Source organism: Camelus bactrianus, chromosome 2 (assembly GCF_048773025.1).
Source record: "Camelus bactrianus isolate YW-2024 breed Bactrian camel chromosome 2, ASM4877302v1, whole genome shotgun sequence".
Classification (NCBI taxonomy): domain Eukaryota; kingdom Metazoa; phylum Chordata; class Mammalia; order Artiodactyla; family Camelidae; genus Camelus; species Camelus bactrianus.
Genome location: NC_133540.1, coordinates 59,347,752 through 59,371,620, shown reverse-complemented (window position 1 = coordinate 59,371,620; position 23,869 = coordinate 59,347,752). Strand labels below are relative to the sequence as shown.

The 23,869-nt window shown below is 35.2% G+C and overlaps 2 protein-coding genes across 2 annotated transcripts in view; one reads left to right on the top strand and one right to left on the bottom strand.

The window, feature by feature from the left end:
* COL25A1 (collagen type XXV alpha 1 chain) overlaps positions 1–23,869 on the bottom strand; it is a 419,343-nt gene that overhangs the window by 276,858 nt on the left and 118,616 nt on the right. The gene's annotated exons all lie outside the window — the stretch shown is intronic.
* LOC141579374 (small ribosomal subunit protein uS14-like) lies at positions 11,541–11,905 on the top strand (the record flags this gene model as incomplete). Its single annotated transcript, XM_074374778.1, has 1 exon — positions 11,541–11,905. A coding segment is annotated over one exon (270 nt), but the record flags the coding sequence as incomplete, so codon positions are not given.

Here is a 23,869-nt window from a genome sequence, read left to right as displayed (position 1 = left end):
CGACACTGACACCTGGGCTAAGCTGGGTTTTGATTTGTGAAATTTGTCCCATTCCCTTGACAGATGTCAAATGTTATCTTTTCACCTGTACCATGTGGCATTTCTGCTAATAAACCACACCATATTTTTCCATTCCTGCTGGACTGTCATACTAAAATGACAAGTTATGGGAGATTGTACAGAGTTGGCTAAGTTTATTAAGCCCTTCAGGGAAAGTCTCTGAATTGTCCCTATCTCTTACAAACATAACGTTATTTAAGGATTAAAAAACAAACAAACATGGATGAGATGAGAGAACAGAAAATACCTTGGCTTCACAAAGCAATTAATTTTTTATTAAAGCCATCTTTCCACAGACATACACAATAATCAGTAAAATCTCTCTAGACCACAGAGACTAAGATAGGCCATAATGATGAAGAAAATTAAAGTTAAGAACAGAAGTATCTAAATCTTAATTTTATTTCCACCTAGTATTTAGTTATATAATATTATGTAGCTCTGTACACTGTAATAGGCACTAAAATTTCACATAAAAGACATATAACGTTCCTGCTTTCAAAATACTTAAAATTTAGTTGAGAAAACAGAGCATACACTAATAATAATAATAATAATAGTCTATACACAGATGTCAAAATAAATGGCACAGAAAAAATATGTAAGAATTCATGCCAGGAAGATACTAGGATAGGATAAAGTGATCGTTCAAGTATGATGTCCAGGAAGCAAGAATTGTGCTGAATCCAGTAGGATGAATGTTATTTTTAAAGCTGAAAGGATGAAGGAGAGAAGCAAATAAGAAAGTAAGCTTGAGCAAAATCCTGGATATGAGAAATAAAATGTTGTGTTCAAGCAAACAAGAAGGAGAATCTGGTTTTCATTGGTGGTCTTAATTTAGAGGAACCATGGGGGAAAGCATTGGTGATTTCAACGGGGTTAATATGTGGACAAAGGAGAAAAACCTCAAAAAATAGTTGAAATATTTATACTTTATCCTGTATGCTAGTGGTCATCAAATATTTTTTAACATGCACCCCTTTCAAGTTGGAACCTGCATTCATAATATATTTATATTTACTTATAAATTGTATATTAGTGAGCCATTAGTTTATAATTCATATACAAAAATAGACTTAAAAATAATATAAAAAGCACTAAAAATAATTTAAAGTATCTTGCTAATCATGATAGTTTCATACCATCATGACTTAATATCTCAAGGCACAAAAGCTCTGGGGATGAGTTGCAGCATAATGGTAGCAAATGAAAGTTCATATTTCACTTGATCTTAGCCAAAAGGCTGAAAAGTGATGGAAGTCCCTATTTGTAACAATCTTTTGGCTTATTTTAGATTATTTGGCAATAAAATCTGATTAGACAATCACATTTAACCTTATATAACAAAGAGGTCTTAAGAGGAGATAGGTGGCTGTGCTGTTTTTAAAGACTTAGTATGAAAAAAAGAATGAGAACATCTCAGTAATGTTTTTTGAGGGGCAAGGGGGAGTGGTAATTAGGTTCATTTATTTATTTGTTTATTCTTAATGGAGGTACTGGGGATTGAACTCAGGACCTTGTGCATACTAAGCATGTGGTCTACCATGGAGCTATACCACTCCCCTTCTCAGTAATGTTTTTGATGGTTGAAAAGAATATTTTGGATACACTAGGTTAAATAAAATATGCTATTAAAATTAATTCCATCTGTTTCTTTTTACCTTTTTAAGTGTAGCTATCAGGAAATTTTAAGTTGCACAGGTGGTTAGCATTGTATTTTCAATGGACAGTGCTGCTCTACTGCCTTACTGATACTAGGTGCCTGAATTGTGAAAGATGACTGAAAGCAAGATTATTCCGAATAAAATGTTAAATATACTGCTGTATTTTTTTACAATTTTATTGAGTTATAGTCATTTCACAATGTTGTGTCAAATTCCAGCGTAGAGCACAATTTTTCAGTTATATATATACTGCTGTATTCACTGTCTGAATTAATCAGATTATCTTTGGTAGGCATATATTTTGTTTTTTAATACCACATATTTTACGAGTATTTAATGGGAATATACACAGAAAAAAAGATGAGGGGAGTCTATAATAAGAACAGTACAGGGAGATGAAAGATAGAGCCAATGAGGGCAGTAAAATCCTTCTTACACATCATCATCCAGATATAATCTGTATTTGGGAGATGAAGAGTGGGGTGCACATGGAAAGGCAAGACAGCACATACCAAGGCAAATCCATCACAGAAGCCAGCTTTCCTCACCTGCACCTTCACCAGGAGCTCAGCCAGAGTGTGTGAATAGTGGCCACGCAAAGCCAGACACATTGCAGTGCCAGATGGGGAGCACATGACTCTGCCGGACAATGTCAGCACATGTGCCAGTGACATCATTTAATGGAAGACAAAGAGACAGAGTGATGCCTCCAGCTCTCCCTTAGTACCAAGCCACCATGGGATCAGATAGGAAGGAGCACTATCTTTTGAAAGAGATAAAGATCACTAATTAAGTTCATCAGAACTAGATTTGGAGACCAATAGTGCTGAAAAGTGTCAGTGAGTTTTTAAGATTAAAAAAACCAGATCTAAAAAAAGAAAAAAGAAGTTGGGTAAAGAGATGGATAGTTCACAAATACATTGATAAACAGAGTCAGATAGAGAAACAACAGTTGGTGCTCATTCGAGCAGCAGTATGTCAGGAAGGAAAAGTCATTAGATTTTAAATAGTCTACAGTCTCTCTCTCTCTCTAGTTTTAGTTTCTTATTGCAATTTTGCTCCCAGATTCTGAAGAAAAATTTTCAAAGAGGCTACTTCCAACACTCTTGGAAGAACTAACTTCTTGTAACCTAATGCTGTTGGATCGGCTATGACTGGTAGGTATGAAATAAGGGTGTTATCTCAAATTTGCTATTACCCACTTTCATTCTTGACAATATGTAAAAGAATTTTAATTTAAATAAAATCTCAAAAAGTTTGGTAATTTGACTCAATAGCCATATTTTAAATAAATCGTATCACATTAATTTAATCCTAGAATCTGTTTTTTTCAAGTAAAAGAAGAAATTTTGATTAGCTATTAGGAAAACCTATGGAGCCAAAATAAAGATTCTGATATGTTGGAGTGCATTTGGGGGGGTTATTCATTATCCTCTTAAAATAAGGAATTAATGATATACGGGTTTTGTTTTTTTTTCATTTTTAGGCAATGTGAGAGTGGAAACGAAAACTTTAAAATCCTCTTCTAATAACATAATTCTTTAAACCTTCCAGGATCTGCCATTACTTTGTTGAAATATGCTCTGTTTTGATTTTTCCACTTGAAAATACTGAATAGTAGTATTTAGAGCTGTGAGGATTAATTCATGGTGAAATATCATGCCACAAAAATAAGAGTATTAGTGTTACATGTTCATTTACATTTTTCCTAATGAAATACTTGATTTGTAGACCTGACTTTTTCCTCCTGAAAATGACTATATTCTCCATTGTTTAGAAAGACAAATTTTAATAAAGAGCCATTTATAATATTAATTAGAACAGCATCTACCATTAGGCTAGAGCCATGGACCTATCAACATGTCTGTTCTACAATCTTACTTTCAAAGACATAATTCCTCTCTCTCTTGATATGATATTTAGAATAAAATATCCATAAGTAAACTAATTTTACAACCTTAATTTGTGTGAATGTTGGAGAAATAATACATCTTGTAATTATATGATATTAAAGAAAGGTTTATTGCTGTGACCCGAGTAATGGAAGTTAAAATTTAACTGAAACACTAGATCCTATTTTAATATTACTTTTTACTATCATCCAATACTAATTAGTATTTGCTATTATGACTTACAGGGTTTTTTTCATAACTCCACCTAATAAATGCTTGCCCATGAGGAAATGTTGAAGGAAAAAATATCCAAAGTACAAATTAAGAAAATAATTGGCAAAGATTCAATTAGTCACCAAGAAAAAGCCTAACTTGTTTAATGTTTATCAGGAAAGTCTCTTCTTATCGAAATGTTTATATAACTATCAATGTTTATTAAAATATTAACCTGTATTAGCAAAATAATGTAAAATCTACATAGACAGGAATGTTTTTACCTTTTTAAAAAATTACTGCTATAGAAATCTGTGTGCAGAGTGATGGTTGGCACACAGTAGGTATGCAATACATTTTTTAAGTGAAAAAATGGGTAAACTGCTTAAATCTATTAATCACCTTTTCCTTCAACAAACATTTATGAACATGTAGAGATACAATGTAGAACCTACAGCTAAAGATGAACAAAGCATGGTCTTTAACCTCAAGAAACTCAGCCAATGGAAAGAAAATAAAAATATAGTAACAGTGAACTATGGCATGTGCGATGATTTCAATTTTCACAGAATTCTATGTGCACACACTGAACACATAGAACACGTTGATCTTGGGAAGACTGTGGGGAGAGAGATGAGAGTCAGGAAATGTTTTTTGAAAGATATGAGCATTAAATGATGAGTAACTGTCAGCCAAATAAAGGAAAGAATACTTCAGATAAAGGGAAGCATGAAGATGAGAAAAAGAGATGCTCAGAGAGGACAAGTTCCACAAGGCTATGGATTAAATGAGAGGCAGAGAACTGGAAAGGAAGACAGAAGCAGGACTGTAGCACTTGTTTTTATTTTCTTATGGGTAATGGCGAGCCTTTAAAAGTCTTAAGCGGAGATGATAGGTTTTTATATTAGTTAATTACCGTGGCAACTATGTAAAAGATAGGTTAGACTGAAGGTGAAATGGTATTCCAGTCATCAAGTAGAGACTAAGGGCTTGAACTAAAACAGAAGCTTCTGCTAGCAAGAGAGCATCTAATTCCCACAATGCTTAGGACAGCAATTCTCAATCTCTGGAGACTATTAGAACCATGCAGAGGCCTGTTTCAAACTACCTGTGGCCCCTCCCCTCCCTCTAAGGAATTCCCCCAAGGAGTGCACTCCCATTTCAAATGAGAATCACTGATACTGTGACCTATTATTAGTGACATCTATAAGCATGTCATAACTTTTAGGTGTTTGGGTGAGAAAAAGGTTGAGAACCACATATTTAGAAGGTAAAAATCACCTGGACTTGGTAATTAAATAATTTCATGAAAGAGTGGACAATGGAAGCTAGAATCATTGTGTGAACTGGGTGGCTGTGATAGAGCCATCAACTAAGACAAGCAAGATGGTGCAGAGAAGCAAGTTTAGAGTTTGAGGTGCTTGCACAACATTTGGGTGGAAAGGTCAGTAGAGGTTGGAAATAAAAGTATGAGAAGAATCTCAGCTGGAGACTTGAAGTCGTCAGGATATAGACAGCAGATACGATGCAAGTAAAGGAATCTTCTGTAGACCAAGAAGAAATGGAGAGTCAAAATAGAACTTGTAGAGTCCTCCTTAAAGAGTAGACAAAGAGGAGCTCAGCAAGACAGCTGAGAAGAAATTGCAATTAAATAAATAAAACAGAAGAAGAAAAAGGGAGAAAAGAAGTAGAACCACCACCACCACCAAGAGAGTGCTCCTGAAACACCCAAGGAAGGAGAGTTTCAAAAAAGAGGTGGTGATCAAGAGTGAAACGCAGCAGGAAATTTCAACTAGATGAGCATCCAAAGCCCCCTGCATAGGGCCGTAAGCTAGTGTTGTGAGCTTTGCCAGAAGAAATTTCTCTGTGAAGACATGGAGGTAGGAGATGGGTTATATGGGACTGAGGAATGAGTAGGAATTGAAGAAATGACTAAGGTACAGAGAGACTACTCTTTGAAGAAGTTAAAATCCATTAATTCTTTCTTGCTGCACTGCTTAGTATTGTGTTCACTCACTAAAAAGAATCTGTGCTCATTTTTTTAATTAAAAAAGAAATGCATAATCCCATAAATTTGTCCCAATTGTGAAGCCAGGAAATACAAACCATTACATCCACATTTTCAATGCAAAAATTTTAAAACCACTTAAGACTCTACCCAGACTGGAAGCAAATATACCATGCTCAAACTAAATTCTTTTTGATTCTTGGCATAGCTGGCTATCAACTTTGAAAACAAGTGAGGACAGTTTAAGTCAAATCAAGGACTGGTTTCTGCCAAACAATTGAAGCTTTTTTTACTTAATCTTTTCCTCTGAATTCCAATTTAAATCTGCATCACAGGTCTACATATTAGGTCATAAAAATGAGAGAAGAAAATAGACTAAAGTTATATAAAATATAAACTGGATTTTTTTAGCAACAAACTTGAGATATAGCTTAATAAAATGTATTCAGAGGAAGTTACACTTAGTGGCTTCCTGATAGATCCATATATATGGCACCATAAACTTGCTGATCACATTGACCATCTCTTATGCATCTTGGTATTCAATTGGTTATTCATTCAGCAAATATTAGTAAGTATCTAGTATTGTGCCAGGCAGAAGCCCTATTGTTAAGGATATAGCTTATAGTTGGCAGAAATGGCACACTATTAAAAATTCAATAATCTTAAAGTCTGACACATGTTAAAATTGAAGATGGAGCAAGAGTTCTTACTTTAATTTGGGGAATTGGGGAATTGGGAAACAGTAGTCAGGAAATGCTTCCTGAGGAAGTGTACTTAAGCTGGAATCTACAGACACATGCGAGTTAGCCAAGCAAAGAGGAGACAGTCTAGAGGCAAGAGAGAGCATGGAGCATTTCAGAAATGAAGGAAGTTTGATTTGGCTGAAGTCTAGTGTGAATGGAAACCTGGCACGGCACACAACTGCAGAGCCAGGTAGTTAGGGTCCAGATGAGGTAAGCCACGTGTGGTAGGCAGCCTCTGACAAGGCCACAAAGTTCCTCAGCTGTGTAGCTTTCAGCTCTTGAATATGAACTGAATTACTGCTTCACTTTTAATGAATAGTGTACAGGCACAGCCCAAAGATACTGCAGGTTCGGTTCCAGACAGCCGTAATAAAGCAAATGTGCAATAAAGTAAGTCACACAAATTTTTTGGTTTCTCAGTGCATATAAAAGTTATATTTACACGATACTATAGGGCATTAAGTGTGCAATAGCATTATGTCTAAAAAAACAATTGTACATACCTTAATTTAAAAATTCTTCATCGCTAAAAAAATGCTAACCATCATCTGAGCCTTCAGTGAGTCTTAATCTTTTTGCTGGTAGAGGGTTTGAAATATTGCAAGAATTACCAAAATGTGAAAAAGAGACACAAAGTAAGTAAATGTTGTTGGAAAAATGCACCAGTAGACTTGCTTGATGCAGGGTTGCCATGAACCTTCAATTTGTAAAAACCAAAGTATCTCGAAGCTCAATAGAATGAGATATGGCTATACAGCAAAAGCAATGGGCTGTTGCTTCCAAGACTAGGTTGTGGCTTCTGTTTTAGGTGCTGCCTCTCCCTCTGGGTCACTCAACCATCTCTCACTCTGAAGGAAAACCATGTGCCATGTCATGAAGCAGTCCTTTGGAGAGGCCCTCATGTCCTCTGAGGCTCACATGAGTGAGCTTGGAAGTAAATTCTCCAAGTTGTGTCTTGAAACGACTGCAGCCCTGGCTGGCACCTTGATTGTGACTCGTGAGAGACCATGAATCAGTATCACCCACACCTGGACACCTGGCCCAGAGAAACTGTGAGATAATAAATGTGTGTTCCTTCTAGCCAGTAAGCTTTGGGGTAATTTGCTAACACAGTAATAGATAGCTACTATACCATGTTAAAAAAATTGGGTTGAGCATTAATCTAATGGAATGAGAATTTGTTAAAGAATTTTAAGCAGGAAAGAACATTAAACATGTCCCTTTTTGCAATTTTAGACATTCGGTAAAATTGTCACAATAAGCCTGAAAGAATAACCTAGAACCATCCATGAAAATAAGCATTTAAACAAATAACAGTTTCTGCCACAAAATTCTAGTTCTAAAGTTCAATATCCTGTATAAAACACTCACCTCACTACTCAAATTAATCAGTCAACAATCAACCTATTTCTTAAAAACTGGAGAATCTCCCCCTTCCTCTTCAGATCCACTGGCTCACTGGCTTAATTTAGGCCTCTGTCATCTGCTACCTAGACCACTGGCAATATCCTTCTAACCATTTCCCCATCTAGAATCTGATGCCCTTCCAATCCATTTCCAAACTACCAGCAAAAAAGGGTAGCCTAAAGGGGTTTTAAAAGGGAGGGTTAATCACAGGCTAATCACATTATACTTCATCAGATTATAGGAAATAATTTGATCTGCTCTGGAAGTCATACATATGCTTCAGTGACATGGCCCCTGCCTCTTCTGCATCAACTCCAAAATCACAACTTGTTACAATACTCCAAATTTAGTAGGCGCTCAAAAAAAAATCTGCTTAGTATAATTTTTCATCAAATTAAAAGAGCTGAACTCATTAATCAATAAGCACATTTGTCCTACGTGCATCTGAAAGAAAAAGCCACATGCTGAAGCACTTTTGATTGTTATCACTGCTTTCAAATATATGCTCCAATTTAGAGAAATTAAAATACTGGGAGGGGAAAAAAAAGCTATTTCATTCTTTTTGATCAGTGAAGCCAAACACGTTTGGGAAAAAATTTCAGACTCACATCTCATCAGAAAGCTATTCCATTTACCAGCTTGACACTTCTGTGTAGCACTTCACAACACAGGATAAGTCCATGGCCCACTTGGGGAGACACTATTTTGTAAGTATTCAGAAAGGAGGCAAGATTAGTACCTCAGGAGTCATTAGCATTTCCAAAAGCATTATATGAATTGTTCCTGTGTGAGACATTTGATTGTAAAAAGGAAACTGGTAATTAATGCAGTCATTTTAACTGCATGATTGTTTCAAGTAATATTGATGCCATAAAATCCTTTAGCCAAGTAACAAACTGTTAAGTGAATATGGAAAATTCCAATAATCAAGAAAGCAAAGGTCTCTTTCTCCTCTAAAATCCAACAACCCTATCTATGCAATAAAAGTTAACAGAAGCGTTCAACTAAAATCTTAGCTTTTATTTATCTAAATGATGTAGCCATGAAGTTTAATGAAAAAATACACGCATTTATTCTTAAAGTTGCCTTTCACTGAGCAAAACTCTAATCCTTTACTTCATTCCTTCTATAACATTTGACAAGATCAAATATTAAAATTCAGAGGTACCATCATGGTAGAAAGTGAAAAATATATTTTTAAAATCATTTTGTTTTTTTCCAAATATGAATTAACCTTACATCCTACAGTAATACTAATTAGTCTGTAAGGTAATTCTGCAAATTGACACTCTTTTTTTTTTTTTAATTTAAGTATGTAAGTCAAGACCAATGTCAAAAAATCTTTTGTAACTTATTAAGTAAATAATCAAATAAATTCTTCATTAACATTCTGAAATATTAACATCAAAAGGAAATGTTCATCCTGCTGTAAATCCAGTTTAGAATGACTGTTAAAAAATCTTTTGCGTTTTTTTTCTAATCAGGATTAGAATAACCATGATGTAGTTAAGACAACCGTAAACATACATTTTTCTAACATTTTGAGAAACTGTCATTAAGTAATAACACCCCTATAAATACCATGTAACAAGAAAAATCCATTTATGTCTTATTTGCAATTTACACTTCACTTAGATGGTTCAGAATCATAAAAGCATCCATGGAGAGAGATTTAAAAATCATTATATGACAATATTTGTTTAATAGAAAGTGATGGCTTAAATGCTACAATATGTTTCTTGAATATCTTCACATTAAATAGTAATTGAACAAAAAGCCCCCTGGTTCTGCTCAAGGGCAAGTCCCACAAAGCTCCTCATTATTGGAATTTCCAACTTGGAAGCCAAACTAAATAACAAGGAGTAATTTGCCAATTAGAACTTCCTGCTCTTTTCTCTTTATTCCTTAAACACCATTCAGGGGCTGAAGCGGTCAAACACTTTTAGCTTCAAAACAGCAACTGAAAGGATTTAATTTGTGTCTCTCCAAGGTGAAGCTGTCAAGAGGCAGCCGTGATGCAGTCCATGTCCCCCTCCAGCAATTTCCCTTCAAGACAGAGAAGTTGGTTTCCATTCTTGCAGAATATGGAGTTTCCTTTTCTCATTTCCCATTATTTCATTTCAATTAATGACCTCCAAATTTTATACTTGCGTAACTACTGGGCTGAAGAAAGTTGAGCCAATGTGTCCCTGGAATCTGCTAATGTCTTCAGACCAAACCTGTGTATATACCGGAAATAAAGAACTTCAGAGAGGCCTAACACAGACTGGAATGAGGACTGTGTTAAGCCTCAAACTGTGTGGCCCTAGACAGGATCACAGTACTCTGTTATTAGTGTAAGCCATGGCAAGAGAGAGGGTAGAATAACCTGCACTTAGAAATCCTTGGCAATATTTGCATTTCTTACCTGCATTTTCCTGATTATAATCCGAGTCTACATCTTAGCTTATTATTCAATTTTAAATGTCCAATGATGAACAGAATTTAGATGCAGGCTTCTAAATTGCAAACATTCACAGATTAACACTAAATCAGTGAAATCCGGTCCTCTTTTCCAACCTAAGGAGACCTGACATGAGGCTCTGGGCTTACCCATTGAAGACCCACTAACATTAGAAAAAGAGTCTTCACTTTGCTCACTGTGAGCCTGTACAAGACCCCAAGGGAATTGCTCACTCCTCTGAGTCCTGCACCAGGAAAACTGGTTAAGGAGAAACTGCTTTCAAATGTTTGTTTGCAGACAGTATTTGTAATTAGGGTTTTTTTCCTCCTTTAATCCATCCTGTATTAAATCTGTACTGATAATCCATTGAAAAATGCAGTAGAGTATTACTATTTGTATATTTTAAAAAATCAGTCTTACAATGAGAATGTGTTACCTCTATCAATGGATTGCTTGAAAGGTTATCCAGGTTGCAAGAAGTTATTTTTATCATAGTAGATAGCAGGTCAAGAACTCTGAGCTAAGAGGTGACAAAGATTCTTCTCATAACCAAACTTAAGGCAAGCTCTTCTGACCTCTTTTTCCAGTAGGCCTCAACTTTGGGGTTCCATGTTCTTCTCTGCATTGTCCCATTTTAGCAAGAATCATGCTAAGTTGGCTTAGCCAGAATCCCCCATCTTTGATATCTGATCACCTTCAATATCTGATCACCTTCAATATCTGATCTGCCAGGCGATGTGGGATCACTCAGCCCTGCCTTTAACAAGAATCTTGTTTGTTCACTTGAGCCAGAACTCCTCTTAAGCCTGAGGTTTCTTAGTAATTTCTACCTGGTGGCTTCCACTCTGCACCTTGGCTATAAGTCCCCACTTTTCCTTGTTGTGCATGGAGCTGACTCCAATCTCTCTCCCACTGCAAAACTCCATTGCAGTGGTCCTTATACCTATCTCAATAGTCTCCTGAATAAAGTCTGTCCTACAGTTTTTAACAGTGTCATGAATATTTTTTTCTTTAACAGAGGTCAGAAGACACGAATCCTTTTTAAACTGGTTGTTAGGACAAGCTTCCTCACTTCCTAGGCAGTTTTAAAAGCGTATGGGAGTGTAAATTAAAGTGAAAATAAACACTGTAGAGATAAGGTATCAAGAAATACAAAAAAAAAAAAAAAAAAAAAAGCTTTTGCCTCGTTGCATCCGAGGAAGCAAGACGGGTCACCAGCAGCTGTACTGGAGCCACCCTAGAAAATTCGGCCAGTGTTCTCGCTCTTGCCGCGTCTGCTCAAACCAGCACGATCTGATCCGGAAATACGGCCTCAGTATGTGCCGCCAGTGTTTCCGCCAGTACGCGAAGGATATCAGCTTCATCAAGTTGGATTAAGTGAACGTCCTTGAATGGATAGTCCAGCACATCTACCTTATGCAGAAACAATGCTAATTCCTTGTATATAAAATAAAAATTTCAATTATGAGTGATTTAATTAAAAAAAATACAAAAAAAAAAAAAAATTGAACTTCATACCAGTTCTTACTATTACTGTTCTACTACGGGAATGTTTCAGTTCAAACAAACTAGATCAACAGAAATTTATAGTAACAGAATTTAAAACTTTAGCAAATCTTAATGATCATTTAGTTCTTAAACCAAACCACATAATTTTCCAGATAAAAAATTGAAGTTACAGAAATGATTTAATAACAATATTTTAAAATTCTAAGAGGTTGATTTTACTTATACATTTTTTGTAATTAATCCTAAGTATTACTTAACATGCAAAAAAGAGTAGCTTATTGTTACCTTTATAAAAGAACTTCAAAATCAATTTATTTGAAACAAATTTCTATTCTACAATCTTGCCAGATGCCCAAATTAGAAAAAACGAAAGTCTCTTGGATGCCTATTTATCTGTCACCACTCATAAAATGTCTCCTGAGTCTGTCACTTGGTCTCTACTCACACTGCCCCTGCTCTTCCAGGAGCTCACCAGCTATATCCCTGCCACCATCTTGCCTGGTTCCAATGCATCCTCCATACTGTTGCAATAATTATTTCTCATCTACAGTTTTGATCTTGTCATTCCCTTACTTTCCAAGCTTTGGTGGCCCCTTATCACCCCCCTGCAGCATGGTATTCAAGGACATTCTACACTCTTGCTTTGACCTTTGACCAGTTTCCTCTGCTGCCCCTCCTCCACCCACACTTGGGGGTGAAGCTGCACCAGCCTTCACCATTTCACAGATACTCATGCCCCCATGTCTTGGCTAATGCTTCTCACTCTTTTGGAATCTTCTTCCCACCCACTTCTCTTCTCCCCCTTCTCTACCTTGCATATTTTCATACATCTTCACTTCACCTCCTCTTTGAAGTCTTTCTTCAAAAACACACAAAATAAATCAACTGATTACTCCCTCACAACAGTTTATTATAACAGCACATTTATTTGTATTATCATATCTGCCCCTCTGAAATAGCTTCAACCTCAACTTCCACATACACTCCAAAAGCATCAGCTCCCTATTTATTTTTGTAGCCTTCCTTTCCAGCACAGTGCTTGTATACAGAAAGTATTCTATAAATGTAGAATCACTTTGGCAATAAATTCATTAATTGTCAATAGACAGTGACCATGTGTCATTTCAGAAATTATTTCCTACTGGGACATTTGCCATCATTATACAGAAGTTAAAAAATACTGAATAATTTAATATATATTAAATTTCAGCAATTAAATATTGAAATATATGGAAAACTACACTATTCTTAAATGTTCATCAATTGATATTAATTGAGCCAACTGAAGTGCATGACAGTGCTGTGCACTGAGGTGATTTTAAATATCATTAATAAAATATAATCTCTGCCCAGGGGAACTTACAATCTAAAAATTATGACATTGGCAACATACACAGTTCTGATTGTAAGCCATAAGCCATATGTTATGTCACTGAGGTTGGGAGTTGCTAAGTACAAATGAGTCTACAAAACACAGAAAATCAGACATCTATATGGATGTTGAATTGAGATCATTGTGAAGTATCTGGCTCAGTGCTACCTATATTTTATTTTATTTGCAGCTTCTTTCTTAAATAATTAGGATTTTAATGGATGTAATGTATACATTTATGAAAAATGATGTGAAGCATATAATAGCCCACTGTTCTACAGGATTAGATGGATGATAATGTAGATACATATAAACGATCAAGAGGCTATTTCTGGTTTTCACACTTAATGAAAGGTTTTGGATTGATTGTTTGCTGGAAATAATTTTATATGAACATCTAATGAACGTGTAATGTAAACACACACACTCAGTCTCTAATTTATCTAAGCTACTTCAAAAACATTGGTTACTATTACTTTGAAATAAGGAAAGTACAGACACACAGAGGCCACTGCAATACTATGAATGATCACATTCTGATCTATTTTTCTGTGACTTTTCTAAAAGCCGTCAAGCCCCATTGCGATTCTTAAAATGAGAATCTATTAGGCTTCTTAAGTTTCTAAGGTCTTTGGCAGTTCTCTCCTGTCTAGTTAATCAAGTAATACCTCCTAAGGGTACTTATGAGATGAGCAAAAACTGTGGTCATAATTTCTAGACTGTCAAGAAAATGGAAATTTATACTTTGAATAAACCCCAGGGATGTTACATAGCAAGAAGTTCTATTTCAGCCTGGGAGTTAAAAAAAAAAAAGAAGAAGAAGAAATACAGAGATGTGGTGAAAAGTTTCTTGCAGCTATCTAATTTATTTTAACAGCATGTTTCAAAAATAATTATCATTAATAGAATCAACAGTTATGAAAGATAGGAAAATTGCCTCTAAAGTGAAAGTGTATGAAACAACTATTTTATAAGAATTAAACTTGATACTGGGGCCTTTATGTCTAGTGACAAATTTCCACACTGGAATATATTATATACACATTTATATTCTTCCCATTTTGCTGTCTGAATGATTAATTTTAGATCTCAAGATGATCTATACACCAAAATGTCACTGAGTTTCTTGAGAAACTCTTCACTCTTTTTAAATTGATGCATAATTGACTTACAATATTTTATCAGTTTCAGGTTTACAACATAGTGATTCAGTATTTTTATACATTACAAATGATCATCACAATAAGTCTAGTTACAATCTGTCACCATACAAAACTATCACAATATTAGTGACTATATTTTCTATGCTGTACATTACATGCCTGTGACTTATTTACTTTAATTATAAGTTTGTACCTCTCAATCTCTTTTATCTATTACACCTACCCTCTACCCTCTCCCCTTTGGCAACTACCAGTTTGTTCTCTGTATCTATGAGTGTGTTTCTGTTTTGTTATGTTTATTCATTTGTTTTGTTTTTTAGATTTCACATATAAGTGAAATCATACAATTGTTTACTCTTGAGAGTGTATTTCTTGACTGAAGCTTTGAAATTGCAAATTATGCTCTCTGTTCATTTATTAATTTAATATTTCCAATTGTGCTAGCTCTGCAAATGCAAGGGGAAACTGTTATTAAATATTAATCCCTGCTTTCTTGACTTCTATTTTGGTTGGTTGAAAATTAATTAGATATGACCTGCAAAAAGACAAATTTGAAATCTTTTCAAAAGGTTTTTAACTTGGCATAAGTAGTTTCTAAGAATGCCAATAGATGTTATTATTTAGTACTTAGTAAAAAATAATATATTGTTTTCACAACATGGTGAATATACAAAATGCCACTGGACTATATGCATTAAAATGATTAATTTTTTCTTATGTGAATTTTATCTCAGTGAAAAAATATATGAATGTTAACAGGGGTCATTTCTATCCCACTGAAATTTACTTACAAATTAATAAAAGTTCTAATGAATGATGTCTTCCTAATTATAAAGAACCTTCTAGAATTGCTATTTCAAGTCTCTACTCAGACACACTAGACAGTTGGCATTTGCTTCATCAACTCTTCTGTAATAATATAAATTACCTTAACTACTGAGTAACCACAGAAAAAATATTTTATATCCATTAGAGTCTCAGTATTACTGTTATTTACTAAAATTTGTTGGTGAAGTAATTTATGTAAGATAGATATAGATATTTTTCCCAGTAACCTGATTTTTTAAAAATTCTTAATTCTCCTGAAAAACAAAATCTAGCAACAACATCAAAAATTCTTTAGTTAGTATCAACCGGTTCCAAGAAGCTCTAGGAATCCTAGATATATTGGAAATAAAATCTCGAACTCTTGGGATAAACAAACCAACATTCTCTGACTTACCTTTCAATTACTTCAAAGTTGGCTAATCTCTCATTGATTCTTAGAATCTTTAATGTTTCTAAACTTGCTCTGGACATATGACTATGCTCTTATCTGATCTAACTATGACAGGCAATATAGGCCAAGACTTTAAAAATGATTCCTATCTGGCAGATAATGCTAACTCGGCCTGCACAAGAAGGTATTCATTACAATGAATTGTCTGTACTGAAAATTCTGACTTCTAGGCTGGTTTTTAAACTTCCACTTAACTGAATGTTTGACTAGATCTAGCCCAATATTCCCTAATGATGTTCCTAGATGAAACATATGTGTTTAGAAGAACTGCAGTTTCAAGTTTACCAGTTCTCTATATGAATAGGTAATTTTGAGAGAAAGTATGACTTTAAATCAAAAGGAAGTGAGGAATTAAAATCCCGAAGTGTGTCAACTTAAGCAAAGTATACCAAAAGTTTCTCTTTTAAATTAACTTCTCTACTCTTGAGATTTCAATCAGAGGAAATCCATTCTATCTTTTAGATACTGTCCTTCTTTAGTGGACAGGAGAAGGACCTGGCAAATGTATCATTAACCAGCAAGGGGAAAAAGATGATCCTATTATACCCTCTCTTAGTCTCTATATTTATCCTCCGTATACTTAGATCTTTCTGACCACAAAGGAAACCGATATTACCCAAGGTATTTAAAGCAAGGCAGAGAAGATGTTCATGATGTTAAGTATATTCATAATATTAAAGTTTCCCTTCTTAAGCAACTCTGGTCAAGGGAGCAGAAATCTAATCAAACTTTACAGTACTTAAAGATAAGAGTCACTTGGCACTCTGGTTTCCACTATTAGAAACAATTCTTTTCCTTCTTCTACAAGAACATCACAGAAACCAAGAAAGAGAAACAGACAAGTTGTCTGACCTCCCTTGTTATCCCTCAGGCAATTGGGGAAAAGCAACACATACCTCGGTTTCCAATTTATCATTCAATTTTCACAGTCATAAATTACTTCTCAGGCTTTAAAACAACAGGATTCTAAAAGGACACTGTAAGGCACTTAAATTCCAGTAACTGAACTCAGATGTATGAGACAATTTAAAATCTTTATAAAAACTTCCTGTTTCAGAATTCCCCAAAATGGAATCCTAGAAAATCTGTGCACCAAAATGCTACAGAAATAAGGTTAAAATTAATGCACCAAACATATCTCTAAAAAGTCTTGGTTCCTGGTAGACAATCAATAAATCTTTTGAAGGTGTCTTAGGTTATACCCTGTCTTTGCTAATCAATTAATTTTGGTTGTGAATGTTCAATATCAATTATTATCACCTAATCTATCACAGATTATCAACAGACCAACAGAACAATTCAGTTGTTGAAAGTTCTATTTTGTTCACTCAAGCTGAATGAATTTTCCTAAGACGTCAGTACATTCAGGAGGTTGGTTAAGCCAGGCACCATCACATAAGTATGCTAGATATGATACATAAACAGGAAAATTAGCAAATGCTTTTGAACAAACTGAATCACAGCAAACAAAAGGCAAAGGCAAAGAGGACAAAGCAGAAACAAGGTGCTTAAAGAAAAACCATTGTTTTGGCACTGATCCAGAAGAAAAACAAAAACTGTCTAATAGGTACACAGTCAGAGTAGGGCCATTTGTCAAGAGTCTGTAGGAACAAACTCTAAGTGGCTGTCTTACATGTCTCAAGAGGTAGAACTGAGCTGATGCTGTCAACTGCCGGTGCTGTAGTTCCAATCTCAGGAGCTCTAATTTGACCCTCCTGAGAAAGAATTCCAATTAGAAACATATAAAGGAAGCCATTTAGACATGGTGCTTTGGGACAAGTCTGACCCAGTGTGTCAATGTCAACTGAAACAAAAAACTAAAGGAACTTTCTCAAGCATGTTGTCTATTCTAGATAAAAGCTAAGGACTTTTGAGACCCAGCTTTTGAAGTAGGCCTCCCCGGACTAGAATGAGGACAACTAAAATACTGAAAGCTGGCTTGCCTTTTTTTTTTTTTTTTTTTTTTTTGCCATGTCTGCCTGGTATGCCTTATAAAAACTGAGGAGTACCACAGCAAGCTATGTGTCATATTCTAGCAAAATTAGGCTAGTTAAAAATGTTTAATTCTTAATGGTCAAACAGCAAGCTATGAAGAGTATTTATCTGTAAGTGATTTTAAATCTGGCTTCCCATGTAGACTTGCCATCACTGACAATTCCTTTTGGAATTGCCTCAAATCTCTACTATGTTGGTATTACATCAACTACAAGGCAAACTTATCTGTAGAGATACAAAAACTAGGGTCTGTTTGGGGATTTAAGAGGGTAAGAGGTATGGGAAAAAAAAGGATAATTTAGGATTTCAACTGTAAATCACACAGAAACAAGAAAATAGCATGAAACAAAATAAAAATTCACTCTGTTTTATCCAGTTTTTATTGCCAGTGAACCATAGATCAAGGGTTCTTGCAGTCCAGCAAGCCTTTGAACCTCCTAAGATTACATGCAAAAAATTTTGCAGATGCACTTTTCTCTGTGTATAGGCACCATAGCTTTCACCAGGTTCTCAAAGGAGTCTGTGACCCATTAAATTTAGGAGCCACTGCTCTTATTTACTCTGCTTTGCATGTGGATTCTAGCTACCTCTGATAATATCTGGAGCACCTGTTTCATTTTCAACCTAAGCTTGACAAAAGCAAAAGCATCTGGCAGACAAGTGCACAAGATCTAGTGCAAGATCATGAGCCTACAGTCAATTTTCTTACACGTAGCTCCTGAATTTGAAGAACTTAAAGGGCACTGTCAGGGAGGGCAAAGTGATTAGAGGAAACGAGGAGCCATATATTATGGATATTCCCAGTTGATGAAGAAATCGAGATGAAAGTTCACAACATGAATTTTCACTCAATAAAAATTACTGGGATTTTTAAAAAGCCCCTTTCTTCGAGATCAAGTCTCAACTGAAAATATAAGTTAAGACAACTAAAATCCAAAGAGCATACTCCAGCAAGATCATAACCATTTTCAATTAACTCAGCTCAGGAAACTGTCCTTGGCAGATGACCTCCAGAGTATAGTGCAGAGAGTCAAGGTGTTCCATAATTTAGTCAACGAAACAAGTCGTGGTGCTTCCTGTGGGGTTTCTCCAATATATTCACCTGTACTATTTCATAACTCCTCAAGGGAATCTTGAAGACAGTATGTACAACGTGTTTTAACTTCCCTAAAGAAAGGTGGCCATAAATTCCAAACCATTTTAATACTCTTGCTGCTCCTGATATATACTCTTACTTATAATCTGCTGAAGCAAAATAAAACCATTGCTGCAATTTTATTTCGTATTTATTTTAAAATCACAAATCCTGTCTTGTTAAGAATTTCAAAGGCTACTGGTAACAAGACAACCATGTAGTATATAAAAAATACATCTTTTACAAGTCCCGCAGCCTGTTCCTGCCCAGGAGGAGCAGTCGCTGACACCTGAAGCCAGCCTGTTGGCACTGAGCACACAGTCCCATGGCCACTGCTGCTGAGCATGGCGTGGAGCTTCGTGCCTTGCCCGGCACCAAAGCACACACAGGATCAAAGGCATGCACATAACTGGCATGCCATCATCTACAGCGCTAAAGCCCCTGAATGCTTCTATATAAAATTACATGGATGTTGACAAACCACCTGTTGGACTAAAGAAAAAAATAAATTGTGCACCACTTTTCCCTATATGCTCATATAAAATTTATTCTTTGATTTTTTTCAATGCATATATATCTATTTTAAATGCCTTGCAATATCCAGCCTATGGAAAGTCATGACCATTTAAATTAAGAAAAAAAAAAAAAAAAGAAAGAAAGACAGAAAAACAAGTTTTAAGTTCCTGCTTATCAAAATGCTTTAAAGCTGGCAGGGAGAGGGGAGGTGGGGCAGGGGAACTATCCTTGTTATTTACCAATCTGTGTGCCTTCCTGTGCTTGGCAATGTTTTAAAGTTAATGGAAAAAAAAACACACAGATGAATTTTTTTCAATGGCATCGCTAACTCTCCCCACTAAGAGTTTCTAGGAAATACTACCAGAAAGCTGCATTATGCTATACTGCATAGTCTTCTATTTAGAATATGTTGAATATATAGCACAATGGTAATAAGGCAAGGCAGAAATAAACAGAAAAGACAATTAAAAGTAGATGTTTATTCACAGTTACTGGAATTAAATGTAATCAGTGGATTCATAGAGGTATGTACATGGTGTTATGCTTCAGTGATTTTTGGAAGGCTTTACAGGGAACAAGCTTTAGAATTCTGAAGAGAATACTCTAAGTTCTAAAGTTTTAATATGATTTTTTGATAGGCAATATCGTCACCTGGTTCAAAATTCAAAAGGAACAAGGGATGATATGGCGGAAATTCCCTTGCCACACCTATCCCTAGTCACCTAGTTGCTCTCCCTATAAACATCCAGTGTTAACACAAAGGTTTCTTGTAAGACCCAAATACTGATTCTCTGCTTGATAAAGACTTAGGCTACCAACAACATTCTCGTAAGTCTATGGTATTTTATTATATATTGGTATAGTATGCATTTTATTGTATGATTAAAAGCAACTCTGTCATGTATTAATTAGCTAGATAATTTTCATAATGTATATGGATATCAAATCATTGTGATACACACTTTAAATAGCTTACAATTTTGTCAACTTTATCTCAATAAAGCTGAACGAAAAAAAAATGCAACTCTGTAATAAGTGAAACAATCCAGAAAAATAGACTTCTAGTGTTACAAAATATCAAGTAAAAAATCTTTATTACGTGCTAAAATTTCTTACAGTACTCCAAAATAGAGAGGAAGATAATGAACAGAAACAAAATAAAAGAAAATATAAAATACATTCTAGATGAAAAAAGAAAATGGCAAGAATGTCGTAAAAAGTATTCTCTACTATATGAGGCTTTAAATCTAAAGATACTCTTACAAGTCCAACTGAGTATATTACTCAAGTGGCTCTTACTACAATCTAACCTAATGTTTCTAATGCTAATAGTGGGGATTCTGGTGACAATTTTTAGAAGAAATAAAATATATAATTTATAAAATGAGTCAGTTCTCACTTTTCTTCATTCTAGAGACATGCATGAGAACACCAAAGTGTGATGGAGAATCCTCTGCTTCCACTTCTCTCACCATCAGCACCAGCTCATCATCCTTTGCTGGGTCCTTCCCTCCACTGCACTAGCTCCCCTCAGGCTTTCTTCTGAACAAATACAATGGCTAACAGTTAAGTAATGGGATAGTATGAAGCAGGGTGTGCAGTACAGAATAGATGAGTGAAAAAGAAAGAGCTATGGAAAGCATTCACTGTGAAGAAAAGGATCAGGAAAAGTACCTAATCTTAGGTATTCCAAATTCATAAGGCAGGGTTCTGAATCTGGGGGTGGAATGATTGCTGGTTTGCTGTATTATCAACATTGGGAACTAGTGTAGCATTTTGAAAGTGAGGAGTGGAATCCTCAAGAACAGAAGAAATATTGGTAGGCTAACTGAGAGGGCCATGAAAGGAAGTCATCAGAAACAAACAGAACAAGCTACATAAAATAACGCAATCAGAACAAAGAGACTGGTAGCAAAGTAGGAATTAAAATTGATTACCAAAGTATAAATGGAAATAAATAGTTAAAATCATGCACTTTCAAAGTGGTCAAAGTGTCAAATAACAAAAAAAAATTGTGAATAAACCAATTTATCTTAGAATTTGTAAATTAAAAACAAACAAAAAGACATCAGGCTGGAGTGGGAAGAGTGTAATAAAATCACGACTACAGTTTAAACACAAGGGTTAAAATCCATGTTGGTTGTTCTAACTAAAGAAATTTACATTGTTTTTCTTAACTTAGGGTCAAGATGTGTCCATGAATAAGTAAAGGTCTAAGTGAAAGTGTAATTCTGATGCTCATCTCAGAGCTCCCTGAAAATTGAGCATATGTGTAAAGTCAAAGAGAAGAAAAGAACAGCTTGTTGGTTCATTTTTAGAAATGTTTGAATCACTAAAATGAAGTCAAACAAACATTTTAAGTTATGTTTATAAATAGAGCAAACTATTAGAAGAAAGTAAAACTGCTTTGGAAATTGGCCATAATTAACCTAAAATAATAAATATTATCATGAGTTTATGTTAGTCAGTTTTAAGGATGCAGAAGGCAAATTGTCTTCAAATTGAAGGTAAAGGAAAGCAGAGGAGATGTCTGCTTATTTCATATTTTTTTAATCTAAGTTTGCCTTGCTGCAGTTGATCATGGATAAGCCACCTCCGCCCAAAAGTTCCCTTGTGACCAGGCTCTGTCCATCTGCACAATTTAACACATTTGCTCTAATTACTGCAAGAGTGGCTTATTGTTGGTCCAACAGACAGCCTGTGAGCCAGAGGTCAGCAGGAAGAGCTGTATGACCCAACCACTGGCCCCAAGGGACAGCCAGTGACCTGTTGGCCTGACCTGTAAGTGAGGAAAGAACTAAAAATTCTCATTGGGATTCACTGTTTTTCAAACTCTGCATTTCAAAAAAGTTTTTATGTAAGTGTACCCCCAAATCCTTTTACCATTCTGCATACTATATAAGTGGCTGATTTCCTTTCATTACAATAAATCATTTTATTATATAAACTTAAATATTGTTAGACTCTGGACATTTTATGCAATAGATGAGAAATATTTATAATATTTTACATATTTCAACTCCTTTATATGGTTTGCAACTAGAGCATGTTTAGTGCTTCTCAATTAGGGTAATTTTGCCCCCGGGGGATATTTGAAAAACTCTGGAAACATTGCTTCTCATGAATGAAGGGTGCTACTGGCTTCTAGTGGTTAGAGGCCAAGGACTTCTGCTAAACATTTTACCATGCACAGCCCTTCCAAAACAAAGAATACCCAATCCAAAATGTCAATAGAGACAATGTAGTTCTAGTTGACAGAAAATCATATTAGTTCTTGTTATCTGATTTGCCTTACAATATGGTAAATCAATTCTCTTTTTCTTTAGCCCTAACTATCTATATCAAGTAATAGTTTATCATACCTATAACAGAATTACCTGGATTGATGTTTAAATATAAGCTTCCTGAACTCTTGACACTGAATTCGCATTGTTCGGGAAGGGATAAGGGAATTTGCATGTATAGCCAGACCCTACTGCTCCTGCACTCTAAATTTTAAAATCAAATATTTTCTCCGTTTTATATAATAATTTCTTTTCCACACAAATTCCAAGAGTTATGGTCCATTTCCTTACACAATTCAGAAAAAAAAATCATTATTCCAGTTACTACATTAATATTAATATTTTAAAGTTATACTGAAGCTAGAAAAGTTGTTGGAGTTCACTTATAAAACTTATTTTATAGATGGGAAAATTAAGATGAGAAGTGCCTGAGGTCACAGACCAGTTAGTGACCTAACTAGGGATCTTATGTTAACCAGGATAAAGTATGAAGAAGTTGTTCACTTCAAACCTCAGGCAACAGGTACCATTTTAGTGAACCTTCTCTCTATAGGGCCCTGAAGTTTCCTAGTGGAATCTGCTAGTCATTCCAATACTTTTGTCCAAGACTGCACATGGGGTCAGGAAAGCAATGTTGAATAGAGAACTTTGAAAAGCACTTGAGAACACTTTTAAGACACTACAGAATTCAGTTCAAATTAGCATAACATAGCGCAGTTGATATAAACAAAGGCAATTGAAGATATAGCAAAGGAAAGGTATATTAGGAGAGGCTTCTTGTAGAAGGTGAGTCTTTAATCAGAGTCTGAAAGATGAACAGGAGAGAAATTAACTAGGAAGTGGTAGAAGATATTTTTATTCAAGGACTGGTATAAGCAAAAGCCCCAAATTAGAAATTAGCAAATCAAATTGAGAAGATTGCAAATAGTTTTAGGTTTCTGGACCAGGGAGACCATATTGTTGCGGAATCGGAGATGAATTTGTTGAGATTAGCAAGGCAATGGATAGAAGGGAAAAGAATTGTCAAAAACCTCTAAGTGCCAAGCTGTATGGATTCTCAGGACACCTGCAATTACTATATATCACCCTGTTTTGTTTCCAACATGGTACTTATTATTCCATGAAATGATCGTATTTATTTGTTTACTTGACTTTGTTGGCCTCCCAAAGTGCAATGCAAATT